This window comes from Dicentrarchus labrax, unplaced genomic scaffold (genome assembly GCF_905237075.1).
Source record: "Dicentrarchus labrax unplaced genomic scaffold, dlabrax2021, whole genome shotgun sequence".
In the NCBI taxonomy this organism is placed as follows: domain Eukaryota; kingdom Metazoa; phylum Chordata; class Actinopteri; family Moronidae; genus Dicentrarchus; species Dicentrarchus labrax.
Genome location: NW_026136704.1, coordinates 9934013 through 9955829, shown reverse-complemented (window position 1 = coordinate 9955829; position 21817 = coordinate 9934013). Strand labels below are relative to the sequence as shown.

The 21817-nt window shown below is 42.0% G+C and overlaps 4 protein-coding genes across 5 annotated transcripts; 1 reads left to right on the top strand and 3 right to left on the bottom strand.

Annotated features, from left to right (window-relative positions):
- Positions 1-828: 828 nt before the first annotated feature.
- Positions 829-2462, bottom strand: LOC127362124 (cerebellin-4-like). The gene is made up of 4 exons (XM_051397487.1): positions 2381-2462; positions 2088-2201; positions 1822-1962; positions 829-1666 (listed from the first exon to the last, which is right to left on the bottom strand). Exons 1-4 carry the CDS (start codon positions 2385-2387, stop codon positions 1233-1235), a joined length of 696 nt encoding a protein of 231 aa, XP_051253447.1. The 5' UTR covers positions 2388-2462; the 3' UTR covers positions 829-1232.
- Positions 2463-4185: 1723 nt separating this feature from the next.
- ftr86 (finTRIM family, member 86) lies at positions 4186-8768 on the bottom strand. Of its 2 annotated transcripts, none has more exons than XM_051397757.1 (11): positions 8106-8768; positions 7693-7785; positions 7328-7561; positions 7038-7197; positions 6856-6951; positions 6671-6721; positions 6212-6262; positions 6038-6079; positions 5839-5907; positions 5535-5737; positions 4186-4661 (listed from the first exon to the last, which is right to left on the bottom strand). In XM_051397757.1, exons 1-11 carry the CDS (start codon positions 8616-8618, stop codon positions 4326-4328), a joined length of 1848 nt encoding a protein of 615 aa, XP_051253717.1. In that variant the 5' UTR covers positions 8619-8768; the 3' UTR covers positions 4186-4325. The 2 variants fall into 2 exon arrangements, with proteins under 2 accessions (XP_051253717.1, XP_051253716.1); XM_051397756.1 differs by having other exon boundaries at positions 7693-7788; positions 8106-8767.
- A 444-nt stretch (positions 8769-9212) lies between these two features.
- On the top strand, positions 9213-13411 carry nudt8 (nudix (nucleoside diphosphate linked moiety X)-type motif 8). Its single transcript, XM_051397759.1, has 5 exons — positions 9213-9355; positions 10105-11007; positions 11086-11218; positions 11887-11964; positions 12512-13411. Exons 2-5 carry the CDS (start codon positions 10106-10108, stop codon positions 12695-12697), a joined length of 1299 nt encoding a protein of 432 aa, XP_051253719.1. The 5' UTR covers positions 9213-9355; position 10105; the 3' UTR covers positions 12698-13411.
- Positions 13412-13416: 5 nt separating this feature from the next.
- mfrp (membrane frizzled-related protein) lies at positions 13417-21357 on the bottom strand. The gene is made up of 13 exons (XM_051397758.1): positions 20856-21357; positions 19731-19839; positions 18846-18983; positions 18487-18654; positions 18101-18320; positions 16615-16745; positions 16348-16473; positions 16169-16245; positions 15945-16093; positions 15466-15596; positions 15004-15138; positions 14549-14676; positions 13417-14082 (listed from the first exon to the last, which is right to left on the bottom strand). Exons 1-13 carry the CDS (start codon positions 20907-20909, stop codon positions 13858-13860), a joined length of 1791 nt encoding a protein of 596 aa, XP_051253718.1. The 5' UTR covers positions 20910-21357; the 3' UTR covers positions 13417-13857.
- Between the last annotated feature and the right edge of the window lie 460 nt (positions 21358-21817).

Genomic DNA, 21817 nt, shown 5'->3' with positions numbered 1-21817 from the left:
AGTTATGTTTTGTTTTTTTTTACCTTAGAATTAGCTATTTTTATCTACAAAGGAGTGGGTCCTCTTCCATGGGGGCCACCATGTTGTCCACAATGTATCTACAGTAGCACAGAAAGGACCAGGAAGGAGAAAAAAAAAACACAGTTCTATTTTTAAAAATGTATTTTGTTTGGTGTAAAATAATGGGAAGATCAAAAGAGAGCAGGTTTTGGGCCTTCATCTGTTGATTAGCTGTGAACAACAAATATGATATAAACTAATAAATGTATAGAAACTGCAGTTTTTTTTTGTTAATGGAAATATTTCCAGAATATTGCACTTTCTTATGATTGGTACGCTAAGTAGCCCTCCTATGAGATGACAATACTAGTAGTGGTCCCAAACCAGTTTGATTCAAGAGTTTGTGACCCCTGTTCTACACAGAGGTACACAGGGGTTGGAACAGCAGGGTAAGGCGAGGGTGTTGTAATGTGCAACTATACCGCTAGATGCCACTAATTCTTACACACTGGTCCTGTAATATGTTTGCTGTAGTTTTTAAAACTGGTGAGAGTGACATAACTGGGTTTAACAACATGACCAATTACGTGCACAAGTAGCCTGGACATTGGTGGACTCGGTATCAGTAGATACTTAATATTAAATGACTCGGATTAGGGGCAAAAACACTTGATCAGGACATCCTTAGTGTCTAATTATATAATACTACAGTAGAATAACACACCTGATAATATCATAATTTCATTGTGGGTAGTGTAGTAATCAGTGGAGCACTCTTTCAACCCTCCAGTGGGCCAATATGGAGAACAAAATATCTCTTAACACTAATTTTTTGTTCAATATCCTGATTTATTTTCTTGTAATTTTACAGGTACATTACATATTTCCATCCCAATTTCGATCACATAAAATAAGTAAATGACAGATTGACAGACTGCATGACATCCATCAGTTATGAGGAGGGTCAGAATATTGACAATAGTGACATGAACATACAGCATTATGAAATTTTCAGACGATAATATTGGATGTGAGGACAGAGGAACACGATGAAATAAAACAAGCAAAATAAATATGTGATCTTAATGTTGGGATGGATGAGAATACAACAGAGCAGATATACATTAAGGGCTACAAAGCACAACTGTCACCACAGAAAGATTATTAGACTCAAACCTTGTCAGTAGGGCAAGGGTTTGGTACAAATCACAGAGTAGCTACATTTCCCTAACTTAGTCAGTAGCATACAGCAGAAAACCAGTGAAAGTGTTATAGTGGCTTTTGTCATCGCAGAGGAAACATCCAATGGGCAGGTTGACAGCCACCTTGTCCTCAGCTGTCAGGTGGAGGGCTACAACTATAGTGGCACTGTCCTCTTGGTCTTGCATATTTTTCTCTCTGGGTCCTGCAACCACATTGCCGTTCACCTGCAGAGTGGCGCAGGCGGCCAGGGAGTTACCAGGGGCACCAGCGTCACTGTAGACGGTGAGGGCAAAGCTGTAGACACCAGAGCGGGGAACAGTAAAGATACCGGTCTCTGCACTGTAGCCATCCCCCAGGTTGATGAAGACATGTTTGTAGACGATGAGATTGTCGTCACGGAAGGGACCAAAGCATTTCAAATTGCTCTCACTGGTTAGAGCGACAGAGAAGGCACTGCGGCTGGCTGGAGGTGCAGAGGAGAAGAGAAAAACATGAAGTTGCACTGAGAAAAGCCCCTAGTTGGGTTGCATGACAGGTGTCTGAAGTGTGTGGAGAAGTGTTTAGGATGTTTTGATGACTTTCCCTTCCCCTTCTGGTTTTTGTAACACTTTTTCTCACCTCTGATATTGTTGAGGACGGTCTTTGTGTTTATCAGTTGCTTCTCCAGCTCATTGAGGCTCATGTTGAAGAACGTCTTCATCCTGTGTATCTGTTGCTGCATCAGACAGCAGCCACACGATGCCTGGTCCGTAACACACACTGAACATGCACACACACACACACACACACACACACACACAGATAAATACAATAGGTTGCAAATGAGAGTGTGCGCAAAGACATGACTATGGCCTATGGCAAGACTTATTTCCATAAAAACTCACCATTTTCTTCATTGATATCGACGCCTCTATTGTCCTTGTTTGTGCCAGGTCCATTCCATGAATAATCATTAGCGTGGACGAACACTGCTCCAAACAGACACAGCAATACAATAGCTGGGAGAAGAAGAGCAAAGGCATATACCATTAAAGCCAGAGAGAATCATTACATTAACTCCAGTGAGAATTTATCCTTAAATCTTAACATACATCTCAACCATCTCCTTACATGCATTGCTTCTACAGTTGCAACTTGTTAATTGTTGCAACTTCTTTCTAATTATATCTAATCTCACCTTGCATGGTGATGCTGGCAACTGATGATGGCTTCAAGAGGATAGAAGGTGGGGTAGACTGTGAGTTACACCTATATATATGTTTCCCATCAATTCTATTATTTTGGCTTTCAAAAAGCTCCTCCCTTTTCCCCTATTGTCCACCCTTTTACCTTACTACCTGTATTCGTATAGACTGCACACCTCTTCTTTATGAGTGGGGGCTACACTCACACACAAACATGAACACACACACACATCCTCTAGGGCTTTGTGTTGTAGATATAGGTCAGGTATCACCTATCTTCTGGTGCGAGTTGTCCATCTGGTTCAGTGTTCCCATCAGCACACAAAGATAAAGTGCGTGCAATGTTTTATTGTACATCAAAGATTGATATTCAATCAATTTGCAGGGCTGGAAATACTGTGGATTTTTGTTTGCATAAACTTAAAAAAGAGGCAGAACAGGAGCTGTTGATGTGAACTGAGACTGAGGATTGCGTCCATCACATCAATCCACCACATGTTGAACATTGCAGTATTGTTTTCTATACCAGCAGATTTTTAAAATCTCAAGACAGATATTTTGTACCCAAAAGCAATGCCATCAATGTTTATTTTATTAGACTAACTTTTTCAATCAGGCCAGGATACAACAAACTATTGCCACCCAGTGTAAAATGAGAGTTTTATTGTCCTCCTGTGAATAGTGTTGGATTACGTGAGTTAACTAGCACAAAGTGGAATAAGAGGGAAAAAACTCACACGAATATTTCCTCCAAGAAAGCAGTGAGGGAGAGTGAGTGTGAAAGTGAGAATTTGAGTTAGAATAAATCTTTGATTGAACACAAATCAGGACTCATTAAACAACATCTGGGTCAAGAGGAAGAGGTGTGAGTTGACAAAAGACCAATGAAGGTCAAATAGGTCTTCCCATCCATGTGGGAATACAAAGATACTACAGATAAGTTAAGAATGGAGGGGGCGCCTAAAAGCATCCAGGTCACTGGGGTGTGGGGAACAAAGATAAGATCACTCTGGTTATTCTGTCACATAATAAGGTAGGAATATGGTTACGTAATCAGCATTAGTTATATTAACACTAATACTGAGGGCTTCTCCAACCATCAACAGACCATATTCAAAAGGTTTGGAATCATCATGTTCAGACACCGTATTTACATTTGAAATAATTTGGGCCCCAAAAAAAAAAAATTATTAAATGATTAAATAATTAAGATTTTTGGGTCTAAACCATAGCTCCCCCAGTCCAGAAAAGCGCAAGTGACTGTAGATCATTACTGAACCACAGTGGTGCTGTTGGTAACCCATTTTTCTTTGGGCCCTCTGCATTCTACTCAGTGGTTACATTGAATAGGTTTAAACTAATTCCAGATTGTTTATAGGCATTACTGTGCACTTGACACAGAAACTGGAACCTGTTCCTTTTTAAATCCACACTGATTTTGATGCTAAGCTTCTTTTACCAGTGACTGGTGATTTCTTATGTTTCCTTTCAGTCTGGTTGATCCATTGTACAGCGTTTTGTTCTCCACCTACAAAACATTACTTTTTTTTGCAAACCCTTCATACTATTTATAAAGACAATTTAAAAGCATGAAAGACCATTCAGAAATATAGTCCTTTTAGCCATCTGTATGAACCAAATTAAGCTTTTGTGGCAGGCGATTCCAAATTGTTGAACAGTAATAAAGATCTATAGATGGCAATGCAGTGTGTTTACAGTTCTTTTATTATGTGCAAAGACAGTTTTAGAAAGATAAAACACAACAAAGGCTGGTGCAGAAAAATATGAAAACCAGACATTCATGAACAGTTTTATTTCCTTGCCAGAGGGGTATCCAGATGAAGAACACATTTACTTCCTAAATGTCACATGCTTCCAACCAGACAAGCAGGTTATATCAACAACAAAAAAAACAACATCATCATTCATCATTCATACTCAATCCAACTGGCAAACAGTAACTGTTGCCCCTACTCCTGCCCAGAACCTGATCCCTGGGTACAGTGGGCCAGTGAACTGGGTCTTGTGCCGGTGAATAAGATGGGCCTGGTTGTTGGCGATGCGGTAAAAGGCCAGAATCCCTGCATGCTGGTCCAGATAGACGCCGATCCTCCGGGCCTTAGATGCACCCAGAGGTTTTTCCTGGCCATCGTGCCAGAAGGAGAAGCCATTCCCAGACCAGTACAAGCTCCAGGACAGAGCATTGTGGCCCAAACGGCTTTTGTCATCAGAACCTTTACGTTCCATCTCCTTGTAGGCCACGCCGATGGTGATCTGCGTGATGGGACAGGGGAAAAAACTATTAAGAAAGGAAGCTAATCCAAGTGGCTGCAAATGACAGTGATGGGTAACTGTAAAAATAACATTTAAAGGGACTTCAGCCCATGGTTTTTATGGTGGTTTATACGTAGGGCCTATTATTTTTGGTATTTATTCAACACGACTAAGAGCCTACAGGATCTCTATAGTTATTACAGTATGATAATATACTATATAAACCTCATGATGTGCTAGACAAAAAGTCAGGGGATCGTCAAAGTCATTTGGATTCATAATTTGGGAACCATGAATGTCTGTGCTAAACTTCCAAATGTATCATAATCAGCAACTCATTTACATTTTCCCTTTAACTTCATACGGAGTTGTGCTCCTCACATAAGGACCTGTTTTACTGTAAACTACGATGATCAGTAACCTCTTGCTGCAGGAAATGCATTTTGGGGAGTGTGAGGACATAAAATCCAGATCAGTATCAGCTGAAATGTATCTGTTTCTTTTAAAATCTGGGTATATTTTGGTGAAAATATTTAAAAAAACAAAAACAATGAGCATTTTTATATTAATGGTTAGCAAAGGGATCAGAATTGTGATATAGGAGTCTAGCTTTCTTTGGAAAGACTTATTATTGTTTCTATTTTGCTCTCAAAATTGAAGTTGTCATCTTCTGTGGCTCGAGAACAGTTTTAGACAAGCCACTAAGTTATAATTTGGACTAACACGACCCTGAACCCAAAGCTGCGGACAGATTTGGTGCTTGGAGTTTACATAAAATTCAGGCAAATTTAGTAGTGATTTCCATTAATGTATTGTATGACGCATATGTCTAGCTGAAACCACCCATCTCCCCACTGACGTCTACAGACCCACCTTCTGGCCAGTCCACTCCACCTCCCAGTAGTAAGGGCTCCCTGCCAGAGGCTCTCTGCACAGAACCTGCCTCCAGAAGTGGAAGCGTTCAGGGTGGTCAGGAGGGTTCAGGTTCTCAGCCCGCATTGTGGCCTTACGACCTCCATCTGACAGCTGCACATGCCGATACACCGTGTTGGGATCCATGGTGGGTTCAAAGCGAACTGAAAGGAGAGGATGCATTTTAGTGAGGACTCCAGATCCCCGAAGACTTTGACACTGTGTTCTATATTCTGTATCATACTGTGAAGTATGATGAACTCACATTTCAGCAACTCTTCTCTTGTCTCTGGCTCCATTTTAACAGGTCCCATTGTTGTTGTTACAGGAGGTGCTGAGAGGAAAAAACAAAAATGAATATATCAAGTAAGTGGTCAAAAGTAGTCTACGCCACACTTCCACTGCTATGAGGGGGAAGTAGTTGATTGATATGTGCAGGCAGTGTCTAATGCTTTTGTATTCACCTTGAGGTTGAGGAGGAGGGAAGGGTGGAGGGGGCGCTGAAGCTTCATGTCCAGAGAGATGGGGAGAGAAGACACAAGGGAAAGAGGTAAACCAAATGAAATCGCCACTCAGTGACATCTAACATCATTAGTGAAACCTTTTACAAGCACTGTAGCAGGCGTTCTTATTTTTACCAGTAACACACGCAGGATGTAGAGGTGGAGATTGGAATGAATCCTCATGGCCTGGGGGAATAAAGCATGAACAGATGAAGCAAAATATGAACTCAGGGACATTTTCAGGTCCAAGAGCATTTGTTTTATGAGCCACAGACATGCAAGATATGATGTTTCTAAAGCAAGGATCTCAATGCGCCGGCCCAGGGGCCATGAGCTCTCGATCCCCCTCCCTCCGACCTGCGACATGATGTCAAAAATATAAAATAATCCAGACTGAGGATTTTTCTTTTATTATTAATTATTATTATTTATTATAATAATTAATTATTTATTATTTTTTTCTACCCCGCTATTTGCATGTTTTTTTGTTAAGTATGATGTTAGCAATGGAAATATTTTAAGAAGACAGCTTTCCTGTAGTACCTGAATGTTGAAGTGGCCCTCCTGAGGGCCACTGAGACCTGTGTAACTAACCTTGAAGTCGTGGAGGTGGCAGAGGTGGAGTGTCTGTCGTCGTCTCATACACTACAGAAAAGAGTGGATGAGCTGTGAGAAACACATATGAAGGTGTCCCTTCTATGACTAAGAGTAAAAAAAAGGTGTTTTTAGCTTGAACTTAATTCTGTGCTTGTGTTGCACTGATTTACACGTCCACGTACCTGTGTTTTGTGTAGTGTCCTGACCACTGTTATTGGCTGCTGTAGTGCTTGCTGCTGCTACACCATTGGGTGTTGGAGCTGCAGGGTCTTGATTCACTACAAATAAATGGAAAGTTTTGACTGCTTGAAGAAGAGAAAGGAATAGAAGAGAAGAGAAGACAAAAGACAAGAGGAATACTGACGTATTGTGATGATCTTGGCCAGGCTGGCTTTGCAGAGGTCCTGTATTGACTTTTGTAGTTCTTTCGTGGCAGAGCGGATGGAGGCTACTACCGCTTCCTGACTCAGTCCTGACGCTCCTGTGGCACCTGTCTGGCCCAGTGGCTCCATGATGAGGAAATTCTTGAGAACAGATGACAGAAAGTTGTAAAATTAAAAACAGCCTCTCTCATTTTATGATGCTGAACTTTATTTATCCAGTGAAATTCAAATGAAAACCATCTCCAGCCAAACCCTGCCTCACAAAAATTACCTTCAGGAAGCAGATGTGGTCCTGCATGTCAGCCAGCCTGCTCAGCTCTGCACTCTTCCAGCGCAGCCCTGCCACCTCCTGCTCTAGTCCGTTGATCTGCCCCTCAACCTGGCTGCCTAAGGAGTTCTCATGGCTGCCGAGGAGATCACCAACCTCGGAACCTGTTAGGTTCACGTTCTTGACAAGATCCGAGAATAAGTGTGTGGTCTCTTGCTGTAGAGCCTGTACCAAGGCCTGTGCACAGAGAGGAAGAGAAGGATCAAGTAAGATCAGGGATGAGGAAATTAAGAAAAGAGAGTGCAAAGAATGTAAACAATGTTATAAACAGAAAAACAAGGAAGACATCGTACAATCATAACTGTTACCTTGTGTTGGCGAGCAACATGTGGGATCTCATTAAGCTTCTTTTCAGTGTCTTTGATTCTCTTCTGTACATCTGCCTGCATCTGAACAAGCTCCTTCTAGAAACACACACACACACACACACACACACACACACACACACACACACACACACATCATCCATGGTTTATTATGAAAAAGAGGCCACACACACACACAGTGTGCCAGAAAACATTTCCACACATATGACAGGAATACACAGTAAAGACGGTTGTTGTACTTCAAGTTCCGCTACATTTCGAAAAGGCTACACTTTTGAAAACACAGTACTTGATTCACCTGCACCTCACACACCAAGACCAACACCAGAGGAAAAAAACTACAAAAGAGCACTAATAATATTATCCTGGTGATTTTTGCCCTGTCCATTACATACCTGTCTCTCCCTCCTCTCTTCCTGCGGTCTGAGCACACGGTGCCCCTTGTGTTCATGCTGGCAACACACCTCACACACACACTCCTTGTCTTCATGGCAAAACAGGTCCAGGGGACGGTTGTGTTGAGGGCAGGGTCTGTAGTCCACTGTGGGAAGCTGAGGGTAGATGCTGCCCTGTCGCTGTGGCCCTGTATCTGGTAAGACCTCAAGGTAGATTGGCATCGTAGGTGAGTCAGAGGAGACAGCTGTAGAAGAGCTTTGTTTGAGGCTGTTGGTTCTCAGTTTCTCCATAGCCTCTACTAGCACAGTGCTCTTGGCCAGCGAAGGTCGAGGGCTAAAGACCTGCCTACACTGGGGGCAGCTGTACTGACCCTTGCTGTTTGCCTTGTCCCAGTGGCTCTTGATACAAGCCAAGCAGTATGAATGTCCACACGGTAGAGTGGCAGGGTCCGTCAGGGTGTCCAGGCATACCGAGCAGACAAAGGTCTCCTCTGCAGACCAGGCTGAGGCCATATGGAGCTTCGTGGAGCGGAGAAGGATGAGCTAGAGTTCTTGGAGATCACACCTGGATGAACCACAAGGTGCCCTGTTTGAATGGGTTACACAGCTTACAGATTAAAGCAAAGACAGCCTAGGATGGTAAGGTTGAAATGCCAGTTCATATGAATCACATGCTGCTTAAAAACAGAGGCGGGCTTGGCTCAGGGTGGGACTGGTAAAACAGGTGGGGTGAGGAGTTTCTCTCGCTTATGTCATAGTTTTCCAGTTTGTCAAATGATAAATACTGACTTCACAAACTAATGGCAAATTTATGCTAGTGTAAAAATTGACTAATGACCAACAAAAGAATCATATGATATTCAGATTTTGAGCCAGACAGTGATGTTAGGCTCCTTAGAGACTGAAACTATAATGATACCTGCTTCAGTTTAGGTCTGGATAATGCAGAGTCAAAAGAGGACAGACTGGTTTTGTCACCTGTGAGGACGTGACTAGTGATGTAAACTGCAGACAATGGGGGGTTTTCCACAATGACTCCATCAGTTTATAATGTGCATATTCTGCCTCACCCCCAACCCCAGTAAACGGCACATACAAGTTAAATTGAGGAGTTGTGAAACGAGTTTGGCGTCATACTAATAGCGCAGTAAGGGCAACAGTGACGCGCATGAAGCTCCTCTGCGCCATACTGACTAGTGGCAGCCGGCTAGCTGCGCGAGAGGGCAGCTGCTGTTAAGTCAACTTTTAAGGTGAGTGTTTTCCACTTGAAATTACCGTTTAATCTCGAAAACGGGTCATTGTCGTGTTTTCTGACTTCGTGTAGGACAAGTCGGGTGCTTGCCATTGACCAAATTTAAACAGTTTGTTCGGGATACGACGTTTACCTAGCTCTGTTTGATGCTAATGTGATAGCAGACTGGTTAGCCTTGCTACACTCCCGACAGCTGATTTTCGAGCCAAAGTAGACCTTGACGACCACTGAACCAGCTTTTGGTAGTTTTAGTTGGTAGTGGAGAAGCCACAAACTTTAACGTAACGTAATTAACGTTTTTTAACATTGTCAACGCAGCTCAGCTAGCCAACTAGCACCTGTATGTTAGCCTATAAGCCAAAGTTTGACAGCGATGCATCTGATAGATAAACTATTGCAAACTTAGGGACCAAAAGCTAAACTTTGTAGGTTTGGAGAATTAAAGCTAAGATGAAATTCGTTTACAGGATCCATGTAACAGCTTTGAGACACAGTTGAAGGTCAAATGATCACAGTGATGATTGTTACGTTTGGGTAAAGCTCAGATCAGCCGGGTTTTAACCGACCCCGTGTACTGACCGGGTCATGCTCACAGTTTCACCCAGACGTAATCACTCCTCTGCAGGGTGGGGGTCAAGTGTGAAACAAACTGAACTTCACATGCTGATGCAATTGGCCGATGAGCACAATGAGTTTCACTGACCGATGCTTTTAAAACTACCTTTGTGTGTTTGTTTCTTTTAATAGGATGTTTAGGGGCCCTCAGATCCTGGCTTGGTCTTGTCCCATAAGGCCATTGCTGCTATTGAGAGAATCCCACCTGTCTGCTTTCTCTGAGCATACTGGTGCTGGATGGCAGGGCGCAAGAGCAGTGAATGAAAGGAGATATGAAGGAATCCGTGGAAGTAAGGAGGGGTCTTCATTGTCCACAGAGACTGCATCCTGTTCAACTCAGCCGTCTTTATTTAGCTTGGACTGTGATAATCAGCAGCTGAGAGAGGCTTCATTTCGGAAACTCCAATCCAAAGCCATTTTGACCAGCCATCGTCGCCCCCCTCAGGTTTCTGCCTCTGCAAAGGGCAAACGAGCGTCTGATTCTTGGAAATGCACTGTAGTGGAAGATTTAAGTCAAAACCTCAAAGCTGGGAGCGCTTACCGGGACTGTTCAATCAACACAACTCGCCTTCAACCCTGGAGAAGGCCTTGGGACATTTGCCAGCCTTCACTTAGTGTCACCAATAAGACTCGGTGTAACCTTCTTCAAAGTAATTTATATCAGAGACAGCACTTTGTTAAACCTTTCAGCTTGTCGACACATACGCCGTGGATTTTGAACCACTTTCACAATAGACCACAACCGTCCAGCCTGTCTTTTCACCCAGCAAGAGCTGTCCATCAGGCTGCCCCTCATGTGGCGGACGCCTGGACAGACTGTCTATCCCCGGGGAATGAAAGCAGGTGTCGACAGAGCCTGGGGCCCAACTTGAAGCTTTACGAGGTGGACAAGGGGAGAAAAGGGGTGAGCCAGGGAAAGAAGCAGGCGAAATGGGCGTCAGTCCTGGTCTCTCTCTGCTCTGTTGAGGGGAATCCAGCGTTTCTCTTCACTCTGCGCTCCAGCACACTGAAGGGCAGGCACAAGGGAGATGTCAGGTGAGTGGCGGGCTAGAAACAGGCTACACAGTTTTAAAAATGAGTGCTGCATCTGTCCTCATTCCAGTTCATTTGTAGCTTTGCAGGAGGAAAGAGTGATCCGTCAGACAGAGATGTGGTGGCGACAGCGTTGAGGGAAGCCAGGGAGGAGCTGGGGGTTAATGTGGCAGCAGAGAGAGTCTGGGGCATCCTGAAGCCTCTCAGGGACATGGTGAGTGCCAGTGTTGTTTTGTCTTTAAAGAGTTTAGGCGATGTGATGAGCTGTCCTCACTACATGCTCCTTTCATGTACCAGATGATAGCATTTCTTTATATTTCATTTTCATTAGGTATGAAAAGTGGTTATAAAGTCTTTAAATATGATTGCAACTAACAAATATTTTAGTTATGAAGCCGTCTAAAATCCGAATTAAAAAATAGTACATAATGCTCGTTAAAGGTAACATTGTCAAATTGTTTGTTTCAACAGAACAGCAAACCCCTATATATATATAACTACATCACTTATTTGATCAAAATTGTTTATGATTCATTTTCTGTTGATTGACTACTTGATCAATAAATTGTTTCTACAATAGTCTAAAATTTAACATGCTTAGGCCTGCAGACACTCTCTTTATGGCCACCTCTGTACAGACTTGGCTTCATCTTAAATTTAGGCCAGGAGTGAATCTTTCTTCATAATAAATAAAAGTCTCAGTATATTGTTTTGTGTTACTAAAATGGACACTAATCATTATTAAAACAAGGCAAAGGCAAGGTTTGTAATAATAATAATAATAATAATAATAATAATAAAACATATTGTATAATAATATTCAGAGCATTTTGAAATTTGCTCACTTTGAATACTATCTGTGTCTTTTGTCTTCCTCAACAGTCTGGGATGATGATTGCTCCTGTGCTCGCTAACATCGGTCCCCTTGAGGAGTTGTCCTTCAAACCAAACCCTGGAGAGGTACAGTTATCCTATTTTTAGCACTCCCAATTTTGTTATATCCACTTGAAAGGATTTTTTGCTTGGTTGTGTTTGGTTGTGTTTTTTACAGTTTATGTCAGTACATTTTTCCCTATCAGATATGTAGCAGATTTTAAAAAATGTGTGTATGATGTAACACCACAGTCATACTTGTATAAAATAAATACACCTGCGGCCAGATGCATAAAACTGTGTAGATTCATGAAAGATTTTAAAAGATTCCGACTTATAAAGCTGTACTTCTGCCTGATTCTGTTTTATAAATGTCAGGAAACGGGTGCACATGCACAAGCTTTTCCACTCTCACAATTTGCCATAAATAGATGAAGAAACGCTTACAGCTTTAATCATATGTTCATTTCCTCTCCGACATATTTTCTGACTTTTAAAACTAGCAACTAATTAACTAAGCAAATTAATAGACCTAGACAATAAACAAATAACTTTAAAAACAAACACCTCTTTACTTCTTGGTCTAAATTTACAACCAAACTTGTAAACCGTACTTCCATTGTTTCCGTCCCAGGTGGAGGAGATTTTCACCCTGTCCTTGTCCCACCTGTGCAACCCTCAGAACCGTGGCTACACACACTTCCGCACCGGTGACAAGTACGGATACACCCTCCCAGTGTTTCGTAACGGGAAGCATCGAGTGTGGGGCCTGACAGCCATAGCTCTAGACCATACCCTGAAACTCATCGTCCCTCCTTAGCAGCTCAATCACACTTACCGTACTACAGCACAGCTATCATATGACTCAAAGATTTGATTATGACAAATGTGCAATCAAACTGTGTGTCTCAAAATCATGTCAGGAATCAGTGTTGGATACAAAATATTTTCATTCACTCACTCTCATTTATGAATGTAGTTTCCTTTCATTGTGGGAGTATCACACTCAGGAGAAGGATCGTTCCACTTGTGCACTTTCTGAGCCTCTAGTGTATAAGGACGTTTATTGAATGGATCGGGTGTATGAAGATGATGGTCAGGTGTGTTCATGTCACTGATAAAGAGCTGATGTTGGAAGTCTTATACCAGTATTTATTATACCTGATTAATTGTTACCCAGACCCTGTCAGTATATAAATATATACACTATGGACTACTTTATTTTTTAAATGGTTACAAATCTTTGTTTAATTCGTCTGGAAATCTGTACCACCAGTTATTAATTAAATTAGTTTTAACAAGTTAAAGCAATGAGATAATGTTGCCACAGGTTTGAAATTAGTCTTGTGTGTGTTACATTTAACATGTAGGCTCAGTGAATCAGCTATAGGAGAGTTCATAATTTAAAATCATAGATTCAAATCATGACCCTTTTTATCTCACTAGATCCAATCTGGACTGTTAAAAACACTGAAATATAAGCACATCATGTGTTGTGTTGATGAACAGTGCAATAAACGTTTGTTTTTAAAGGCATCGTCTCTGTATTCACTCATTGTTTATAGATGAGGTGTCACATGATTGACAACAATGCAATAAATAGTGCAAAAAGACAATTTACAACAGTTTGATTTCTATTGAGAGATTGAAAACTTTCATTTGGCTTAGCTGCTGTGAATCACACGAAAACTTGAAAAAATTCTTTTCATCTACGTACTTTAAAGCTTTTCTTTAAAAGATAGCTACTGTGCCACAATTTTCTGCATGCACCACAGGCTTTATAGGCAGCAGTCATGCTACAAGTTAAACTGCTCTTGAACTCTCAATGAGTCCAGAAAATGAGTCTCCAGTTCTGTAAGGCCTTTGGGTCCTCAAACACTGCGGCAAATCTGGTGTGGAATGTTTCCTGAAGAAGTAGACTGGGATGGAGAGGATCCTCAGTTCCCAACAGCACAACTGAAACTTTAGACGTGTGAAGCATCAAGGCAGCGAACACTCCATGGGGTCCTGCGAGTCGGGCAGGAGGTGGCAGTTAAAGGGCCAGCTGAAGGAGAAGAGATCCAGGGCTTGGCTGCATTGCTGCTCGGCAGAGGAGCAGACTGAGCGGCAGGGCTGGAGGACGCCACCCTGAGGGCTGCACTGGGGCAGAAACATCCCACACACCAGCCTTTGTAAGGGCTCGAAGCACGCTAGCTCCATCAGGACCTGGACAACAAAACGGAGAACAAGTGTGTGAATGTCCGGCTAGAAACTGTTGTACAGCTGTTACAAGAAGCTATAGCTGTCAGTTCATGTATTGCTTGTCTGTCATTTTGCTACCAAGGCGACCAACTACTAAATATTACACAGCAGCAACAAGACAATATGTATATTTTGGGTATTAATTTACTAGGAAAGATAAACTTGGCTGATGTACATCTCTTTAACATTATGCCTGTGATGGCCATGAAGCAGATGACAAAAACATAAAAATCAACAATAGAAAATATCCCCAACACCTCCTCCCATCCCTCCCTTTTGTTTTGTTTGTTTTTGGTTTGGGTCTCTAAATTATTGATAGCTATTTATTAATTGAAAAATCTAAAATGTGCAATGGACTGAAGTAAACAAACAATTGTATGGAAGATGATGAAGGAACGAGAGGATTTTCAGTTACGAAGGTGGCTTTTACCCGGTACTGTCGCAGGAGTGTGGCAGCTTCTCTCTGATCAGCAATGGACAGCCAGATGTTTGGGAATGAGGTGAGGTTGTAGCTGAGGCCTTGACACATCTCTACCTCTATCAACTCACACGATGAAGCTGAAGGCACAGAGAAAATAAATAATTCCTGTTCTTATTTTACACTGCTGAAGTCTAATGTTTTGCATTCAGAAAACCAGGACTTCTGCTATTAGGCTCTAACACACAAAGGAAATTATGATATAATTGAAGGTCAGTTGAGATTTCTTGGGGGTGTGAGGGTGTTTGTATGTGGTAGTGACACATCATCTCTGTCCTGCAAACTTTTATTGTGGTTGGGTTTGTTTTTGTATTTTAGAAGGGATTTCTGGCTCTGGAAACAAAAACTACCGTATCTGTGACTCTCTAGCGGGACTCAGATCGGGGTCAGAGATAACAGGGACTCACTGAAGGGAGGGTAGGTGGAGTTGCCACATCCCTGTTCATCTGCTCCATCAGGACAGTCGTTCCATCCATCACACAACAACTGCTGCTGAAGACACTCTCCTGTACTGCAGGCAAACTGGCTGGGGCCGCATGTCCCTTTAAATAAGGAAGAAAAGGCTCAGGAGAGGTTATCGAAAGCTAAAAGTGACAATGTGAAGGGTAAAGGAAGAAAGTACTGTAAGAAGAAATGATTTGAACCTTTAAAGGACTTTAACAAAGCATCTGTTATAAACTGCCAATTTCTGAAGGGTAAATGTAGGTCAGAGAAGAAAGGAAAGATGGTCAAAAAGAGATTAGGTAAGAAAGCAAGGGAAGAAAGGAGAAAATATGGAAAGGAACAAGGGACAGAGGCGAGGAAACTAGTAGAGACACCAGCATCACTTTGGTTAAATATCAGTTAGCTGTTCAAAAGCAAGAACTCACTGTCCAGTATAGACACAGCCTGGTATGTTGCATTAAAGCCGCTGTCGGCCACTCCCTCATCAGCCACAAACAGCACAGTCATGTGGGGCCCGGAAGAGGTCAGGTCTGGGGGGAAGGTGGTGCCACAAAACCTGAGATGGAGAGAGAGAGAGAGAGAGAGAGAGAGAGAGAGAGAGAGAGAGAGAGAGAGAGAGAGAGAGAACAAAAGCTGCTTTAGAATATTGTGGTTATATAACTCACATTATGGCGGACACATTTACCCTCAACATACAGGATTTGTCCTTCATTTTTGATGAAACAAAAACAATAGTGACATTACAGATACAACAGTGATAAATGGGAATAAAATATAACAATAGCAACAACAACAGCAGCATACAGCATTTATAGAACAAAGAAAGGAAACTACAGTTTCTGTAAATTTGTATCCAACATCTGACTTAAGCAAAATAAAAGATCATGGCTGTGGTGCATCTCACCTTCCCAGCACTCTTCCAGCTCTGGTGTCGACGCTGTCGTGCACCTCCACGTAGTCAAACGTACACACATCCTGAGTCTCCAGGCTGAAGTTGCTGAAGCTCAGTGTTATGATGTGACCCTCCTCAACAGATATATACCATACGCACAACTGGTGGGAGAAACACAAGTTTCACAGCCCTGTAACAGCTAGTTTGGAGTGTGTATGGCAGTCTAAGGTGGTTACCTGCTGGTGAGGATAAGGCCTGGGGTGGTTTGGACTTGACAGATAACCATACTGTCCGGTCTTCAGCCCACCACATTCTGTGCAAAAAGAGTGGCAATAAGTTCACCCTTGTGTCCTATGGCCTTTTTAAGTGTGTTTAACTTATGTTTCTATTATCAGCTTTGTCAGGGTGCTCTGACCTTTGTGTTTATGGCTGCAGTTTGCCTCATCTGTTTGGTCGTGGCAGTTTGGATGACCGTTGCAAATAGACACAGGCAGCAGACAGCGACCACTGTCACACATAAACTCATCTCTGGAGCAGCTCTCTGGGGAAAACACACAGTAGATGCACGCACAGATGCACATGAATGCAAATGGGCATGAGCGCAAGAGTACGTGTATTTGCACACGCAGACACACACACACACACACACACACACACACACACACACACACACACTACTGACTGTGTTCAGGCAGAATGGTCCTGTACTGTGCAGTGAAGCCACTGCCTGCGATGCTGCCATCAGAGTGGAAGGTGACCCACACTGTGCTGCTGTTTGTGTTGACTGTTGGTGGCGCCACGTTACCACAGAATCTGCAGGAGAGAAGGCGAGACCTTTTAAATAATCTCAACCTTTCACTTGAATTACTGTTTCTTTCCCTCCATATTACAGCTTTGGAGTTGCCACTTGAGTCTGAACTTTGCGCAGTAAATTCTTCATAGGATTTGTGGACAAGTTATGTAACATTTTCAGAAGTTCATGAATCATGTTACAACACTTTCCCAGAATGCAAGCTAGCAAAAAAGTATGCACATGTATTTAAATTTTTCCAAGAAGCCTTAAGTACCCAGAAGTACTCTCCAATTATGCACAGACCTGTAGTGCCATCTACCAATAATTTAAGGTAATTACATGAACTTTAGTAATTGTTCCGAGAGGGAGAACATATAGTATAGAAATGCTACTTTCACAAGATAGTTGCACATAATGACATACAGGTTTGTTTGAGTCTCATGCACTCAAATGTGTATTTGCCAGAACAAACATCCAAACTTTGTCTCTGCTTCAGCAGCTAAATCCAACAAACACTACAAAGAATAGAAACTTATAACATTAACAATGTTTTTGTTACTCTTCTCCATAGTGACAGCATATTTATGGATTATATTGATGTCGAATTGACAAGAAGAATGTCAACAAATAAAAGCCTTTAGCTCCTTTTTCTAGATTAACGTGTTTTTACAGACGCATAAGGATTTGTTAAAATGTCATATTTCTTAAAGGGGTTTGGTGCAGGGAGCTTTCAGGTGAATTCAAGTGATACGTGTACTTTTTAATGTTTTGTCACCACTACACAAACACGAGGTAACATAAGTATGATAATGTTGTCTGACGTTGACTGCTGTTAGTTATTCATTTGATTAAAGGTTTAATAATAGAAGTATTAATTACTGATGCTGGCTAATTATTAGCTTATTTTACTCAATTTCTAGCAACAGTATGCTGTAAATGGTTGTGTTTTAAAACTTCCTAATTAAACATGATGTGTTTGTTATTAATGGTGTTTTTAATGACTACTGATGAAACATAGTTTGGAGACTGGCTGTGAAAGATCTTGTAGTGAGTGTCCTCTTGTTGCTGATCAGACTCGTAGTGTGAAAACCACAACAAGACTCCCGATTACAAGACTGAAAGTTGCGTGGTGTGAACTGTACAGAGATCTTGTAGTGTGACCAAGGCTTAGGAGCAACAGAGAAACCTACAAGCAACCAGAAATGTAGAGTGCATAGTTCAAAGTCCTCTTGCAACAGAAGCATAAGCTTTTAAAAGAGAGCTGTTGGCATTGTGGTATGAAAAAACACTTGCCTACGCTCTTGTGCCTGGAGTGGAAAATGATAAACAGCACTGAACGTGTCTGATTCGTGGAGATAGCCTGGGTCTGACTAACCTGGTGACCACAGAGCTCTGCTCTATGTGCTCTTGCACCTCAAGCCAGTCAAATGGACAGGGAGATGGCCCCTCTACAGCCAGAGAGGAAACGTGGATCTGGACCAGGGAGGGGGGAAGGACTCGGATGACCCACACACACAGCAAGTTGGGGGGGTAGGACCCGGGGTGGTTTGGAGAACTGAAACTACCCTCTGAGTCAGTCAAAATCCCTCCACAACCTGAGAGACAGAAAGGAATACCTTGTTTCAGTTACATAAAAATGGAAAGGGAAGGGTGTCCAGATAAAGAGGAGATGTTTTTCATCTTTTATAGACATAAAATTGAGCTTGCACATTTTTAATATTAAATTACAATTTAAAAGGCCATTTTGTTTGAATCTCTTACGTGTTTCAGATGATGGGGTCAAAGCGGGTTGTGGTGGGGCTGTGCTGTCCAGCTGACTTCTGTTGGGAGAGATTGTGGGTACAGTAGGGGATGCTGCACCTCCTACATTCAGCACGTCTGGAGGGCTGGTGGACAACAACTGATCCTCCACTGCCTGGCCTTTTATCTCTAAATCACGGACCAAAAACAGACACAGAATGCAAGCATGACCGGGGCGCTGATCAGAGAAGAGGCCAAACAGCTATAGATATGGAATCTGAATATATAAAATCACTTGATCTGTAATAAGCCCTTTAAATCTGGTTTCAGGTGTTTCTTTTTCATTGTGATGACCGATCTGAGGCACGGCAGTGACTCACGTGTGAGGATGAGGGCCAGCGCCAGTCCGAGAGCTGTTAACAGGAGCAGGACAGCAGCAGAGACCGCCACCACCCCCCAGCCACAACCCGGGCCCCGCAGACGCATCACACACACCCCAAATAGACCCCAGCCTAGGCCTGAATGACAGAGCACACACACACACACACACACACACACACACACACACACACACACACACACACACACACACACACACACATAAACATGTGGGTATGTGACAGGACAGAGGAGATCTTTATTGCTACCAAAGTTCATACACATGATTTTAACTTTCTGGTTTGGCATCATATCATCATGTATTGAAGAAGACTGCTGAATTCTGCAAAAGAAAAACTGTCCACCATGGGACAATTTACACTGAATCAAAATGGGGGCCAAAAATAAACTGCTGGACTTTGCTTTTGCAACCAGATAACATACTGCAATCATAGTGTGATGTAATTTGATCATGTTTCCATTTTAGTTAACTAAAATGTAATTACCCTCATAAATGAAAGGTACTGTTTTTAATGTTAATGGTGTACCCTATGGATTTATATTCCCCTTCCATAAGTTGTTGGACTGATTGTAAAAATAATTCTCAAAATCAAAGCAGCCTAGGCCAAGATACATTTAGACCTGCTCAAACACCAAAAACACAGGACCATACATTTACCCAAAATGCAACTTGGTGGTGTCTTTAATTATTGCCTCCCTGCCTGGTAAACACCTCACATGCCTTGCACCTCCAGTTTTTAACACAGGCTTTCTTAAAGCCAGAAGAGTTTAAGTGATGCAGTAATATTACTAATCCAATACATATACGCAGTCTAATACAATTCAAGGTTAGTCACAGAAAGCAGCAAGCTGATTGGTTGACTCACTAGCCGCTGGCAGTTTGATTGGTTCAGGAGTGGATGAGGATGTCCTGAATCCCTCCACCCTCTCCTCTCGCTCCCCCTCCAGCTCGAAGGCGGGGTTGCAGAACACATTCTGCGGAAAGCAGAACAGAAAGAAGTGGAAATGAAAAAAAAAAAATTTGTACATTACATAGTTAGTACAAAACAAGTATTAATTTTCAAGTGAGTATTCTTCTTTTTTAAACAAAACGTTGAATTCATAAGCAATAAAACATACTCAGGGCCAGCTGCACATGGTCTGGTGTTGCCAGTAGCTTGTGGTCGCTACTGTTAGCAAATATTAGAAAACTTTAGATAGATATTGTTGTATAATTACTATTTATGGTCCCATTCCACCCACTCTTAGTCATGTCACTTGCAATAACATGAGGTCAGCAGAAACAAGTAACACTGAAATATCATCACCTTTTAAGTTGATTCTGGAAAGGTGTGAGCCAACAGATGCTTATTTACACATCCAGCAGTTACAGCGCAACATTAGAAATATTTTGCAGCCGTGTTTGTGTCAAATATTCACTCTCTAAGCTCTGTTTTTGGTCTCAACAATTCTAAACAAATAGGTTAAACTTGTTATAAAGCTCCTTAAAGCTGAGGGGAGCACATTGTTTTCACATTGTTATTTGATAGATTGTTGTTGTAAAAATATAGCTGCTTTAAAGCAAGTGACAGAAGAAAATCCAATATGCTATCATCATATAATTGCTACTAACCCATACAGTACTGTTACATTTACACTGATAATGCTCAAATGAGAGACATGTGTAGGTTTCCAGCCTAAAAGTAACACCTGCTCCAATTCACGCAGCTAAAACTGTACAAAGCAAGACCAACTGTAAACTATGCACAAACAATACTGGCATAGCAGGTCCACAAAGCTTTAAATTAAGTACAAACATGTTTAGACATGAAAAACCAATGCCCAGTCAAGAGGAAGAACCTTTAACTTCATGTCAGATATAAATAAATCCAGAAAAGTGTCCAGTTTACAATGAAGGTGCTGACCAATCTCCTGCCAAATAACTGTCTTATGTTTCCCTCAATAAAGCGCCTTCACTTACCACCATCATCCTTCTCATCATCTTCACTCACCTTATAAATATCTGAAGAGTCTGAATACACTGCAACTTGGCTGAGGTCAGACATCTTTAGTCCGCTGTCACTCTCCCAGTGCTCCTCTTCTTAAAGAGCCTGACGTTGTGATAAATACATCAGTGGTGACATTGTGAAGAGAGCCGTTTCTACATGAGGGAACGTTAAAAGTGTTTTCCTGGGTTTTCTTAACATTGTTCACTTTTTGCTCCAACGGTAAACTTCCACTGAGGCGTAGTGCGCTCGCGGCCTTCGCTCCTCCAGCACAGCAGAGCCCTTTGTTGGACATCCATCAACGCAATCCAGATAAAAAATGAAATAAACACCACAGCAAGGAATTTTCAAAAATAAAAACAATCAAATGATCAAAATATCCATCCTTTCTGCCTCTCTTCTGCTACTACTGTCTGTTTTAGCAGCATCAACCTGTATTTCTCTTGTTTTTTTGATGGTGTGTGAGTGGTTACAAAAGAGTTTTAGAAACTCCTTCACAGTGCTGAACAAAGCCGAGTCAGCTGAGAGGACTGAGCCCCTAGGAGGAGGAGGGAGGGAGGGAGGACAGGGAAGGGGAGAAGAGGTGAGGTTGGAGCCAGAGGTGGGGGTCCCTGTTAAATCTCCATAATCCTCATAATGATCTTTTAAGCTTCTAAAATGTTTTATTCACACGCACGCCTGCATGCCCAAACCTAAGCGAGCAGGTGCACAAACACTGGCACAGAGACACTGCAGTCTGAGGCATTTAGCAATGATTCTGGGTAATTATACATGAAAACAACAACAGTGTTGGTTTGGGACTGGTGTATAATAGCAAGGAGTTCTAAAGAGATTGGAAGATTTGAATTGCATTAGCTGCCCAAAGCTGGCTTATGACATTGCAGTTGAGTGTCCAAACAGATTTTTATTTAAAAGCTTTGGAGCAACTTTAATGAGGCCACTCAGGCTTTAAATTAATTAATGATTTA

Bases quoted from the DNA above. Each gene is read 5' to 3' on its own strand.
- nudt8 (XM_051397759.1), top strand. From the start codon at position 10,106: ATGTTTAGGGGCCCTCAGATCCTGGCTTGGTCTTGTCCCATAAGGCCA. The intron at 11,008-11,085 runs GTGAGTGGCGGG...GTTCATTTGTAG, and splicing joins AGGCACAAGGGAGATGTCAG to CTTTGCAGGAGGAAAGAGTG. The intron at 11,965-12,511 runs GTACAGTTATCC...TTTCCGTCCCAG, and splicing joins TCAAACCAAACCCTGGAGAG to GTGGAGGAGATTTTCACCCT.
- ftr86 (XM_051397756.1), bottom strand. From the start codon at position 8,618: ATGGCCTCAGCCTGGTCTGCAGAGGAGACCTTTGTCTGCTCGGTATGC. The intron at 7,562-7,692 runs GTAACAGTTATG...CTCTGTGCACAG, and splicing joins ATGTTGCTCGCCAACACAAG to GCCTTGGTACAGGCTCTACA. The intron at 6,952-7,037 runs GTCAGTATTCCT...ATTTATTTGTAG, and splicing joins GGCCAAGATCATCACAATAC to TGAATCAAGACCCTGCAGCT.
- mfrp (XM_051397758.1), bottom strand. From the start codon at position 20,909: ATGTCTGACCTCAGCCAAGTTGCAGTGTATTCAGACTCTTCAGATATT. The intron at 15,597-15,944 runs GTGAGATGCACC...TCTCCATCTCAG, and splicing joins GCTGGAAGAGTGCTGGGAAG to GTTTTGTGGCACCACCTTCC. The intron at 14,083-14,548 runs GTAAAAGCCACC...TTTGTTGTCCAG, and splicing joins CACTCCTGCGACAGTACCGG to GTCCTGATGGAGCTAGCGTG.
- LOC127362124 (XM_051397487.1), bottom strand. The intron at 1,963-2,087 runs GTGAGTTTTTAT...GTGCATGTTCAG, and splicing joins CGATATCAATGAAGAAAATG to TGTGTGTTACGGACCAGGCA. The intron at 1,667-1,821 runs GTGAGAAAAAGT...CTGCACCTCCAG, and splicing joins CGTCCTCAACAATATCAGAG to CCAGCCGCAGTGCCTTCTCT.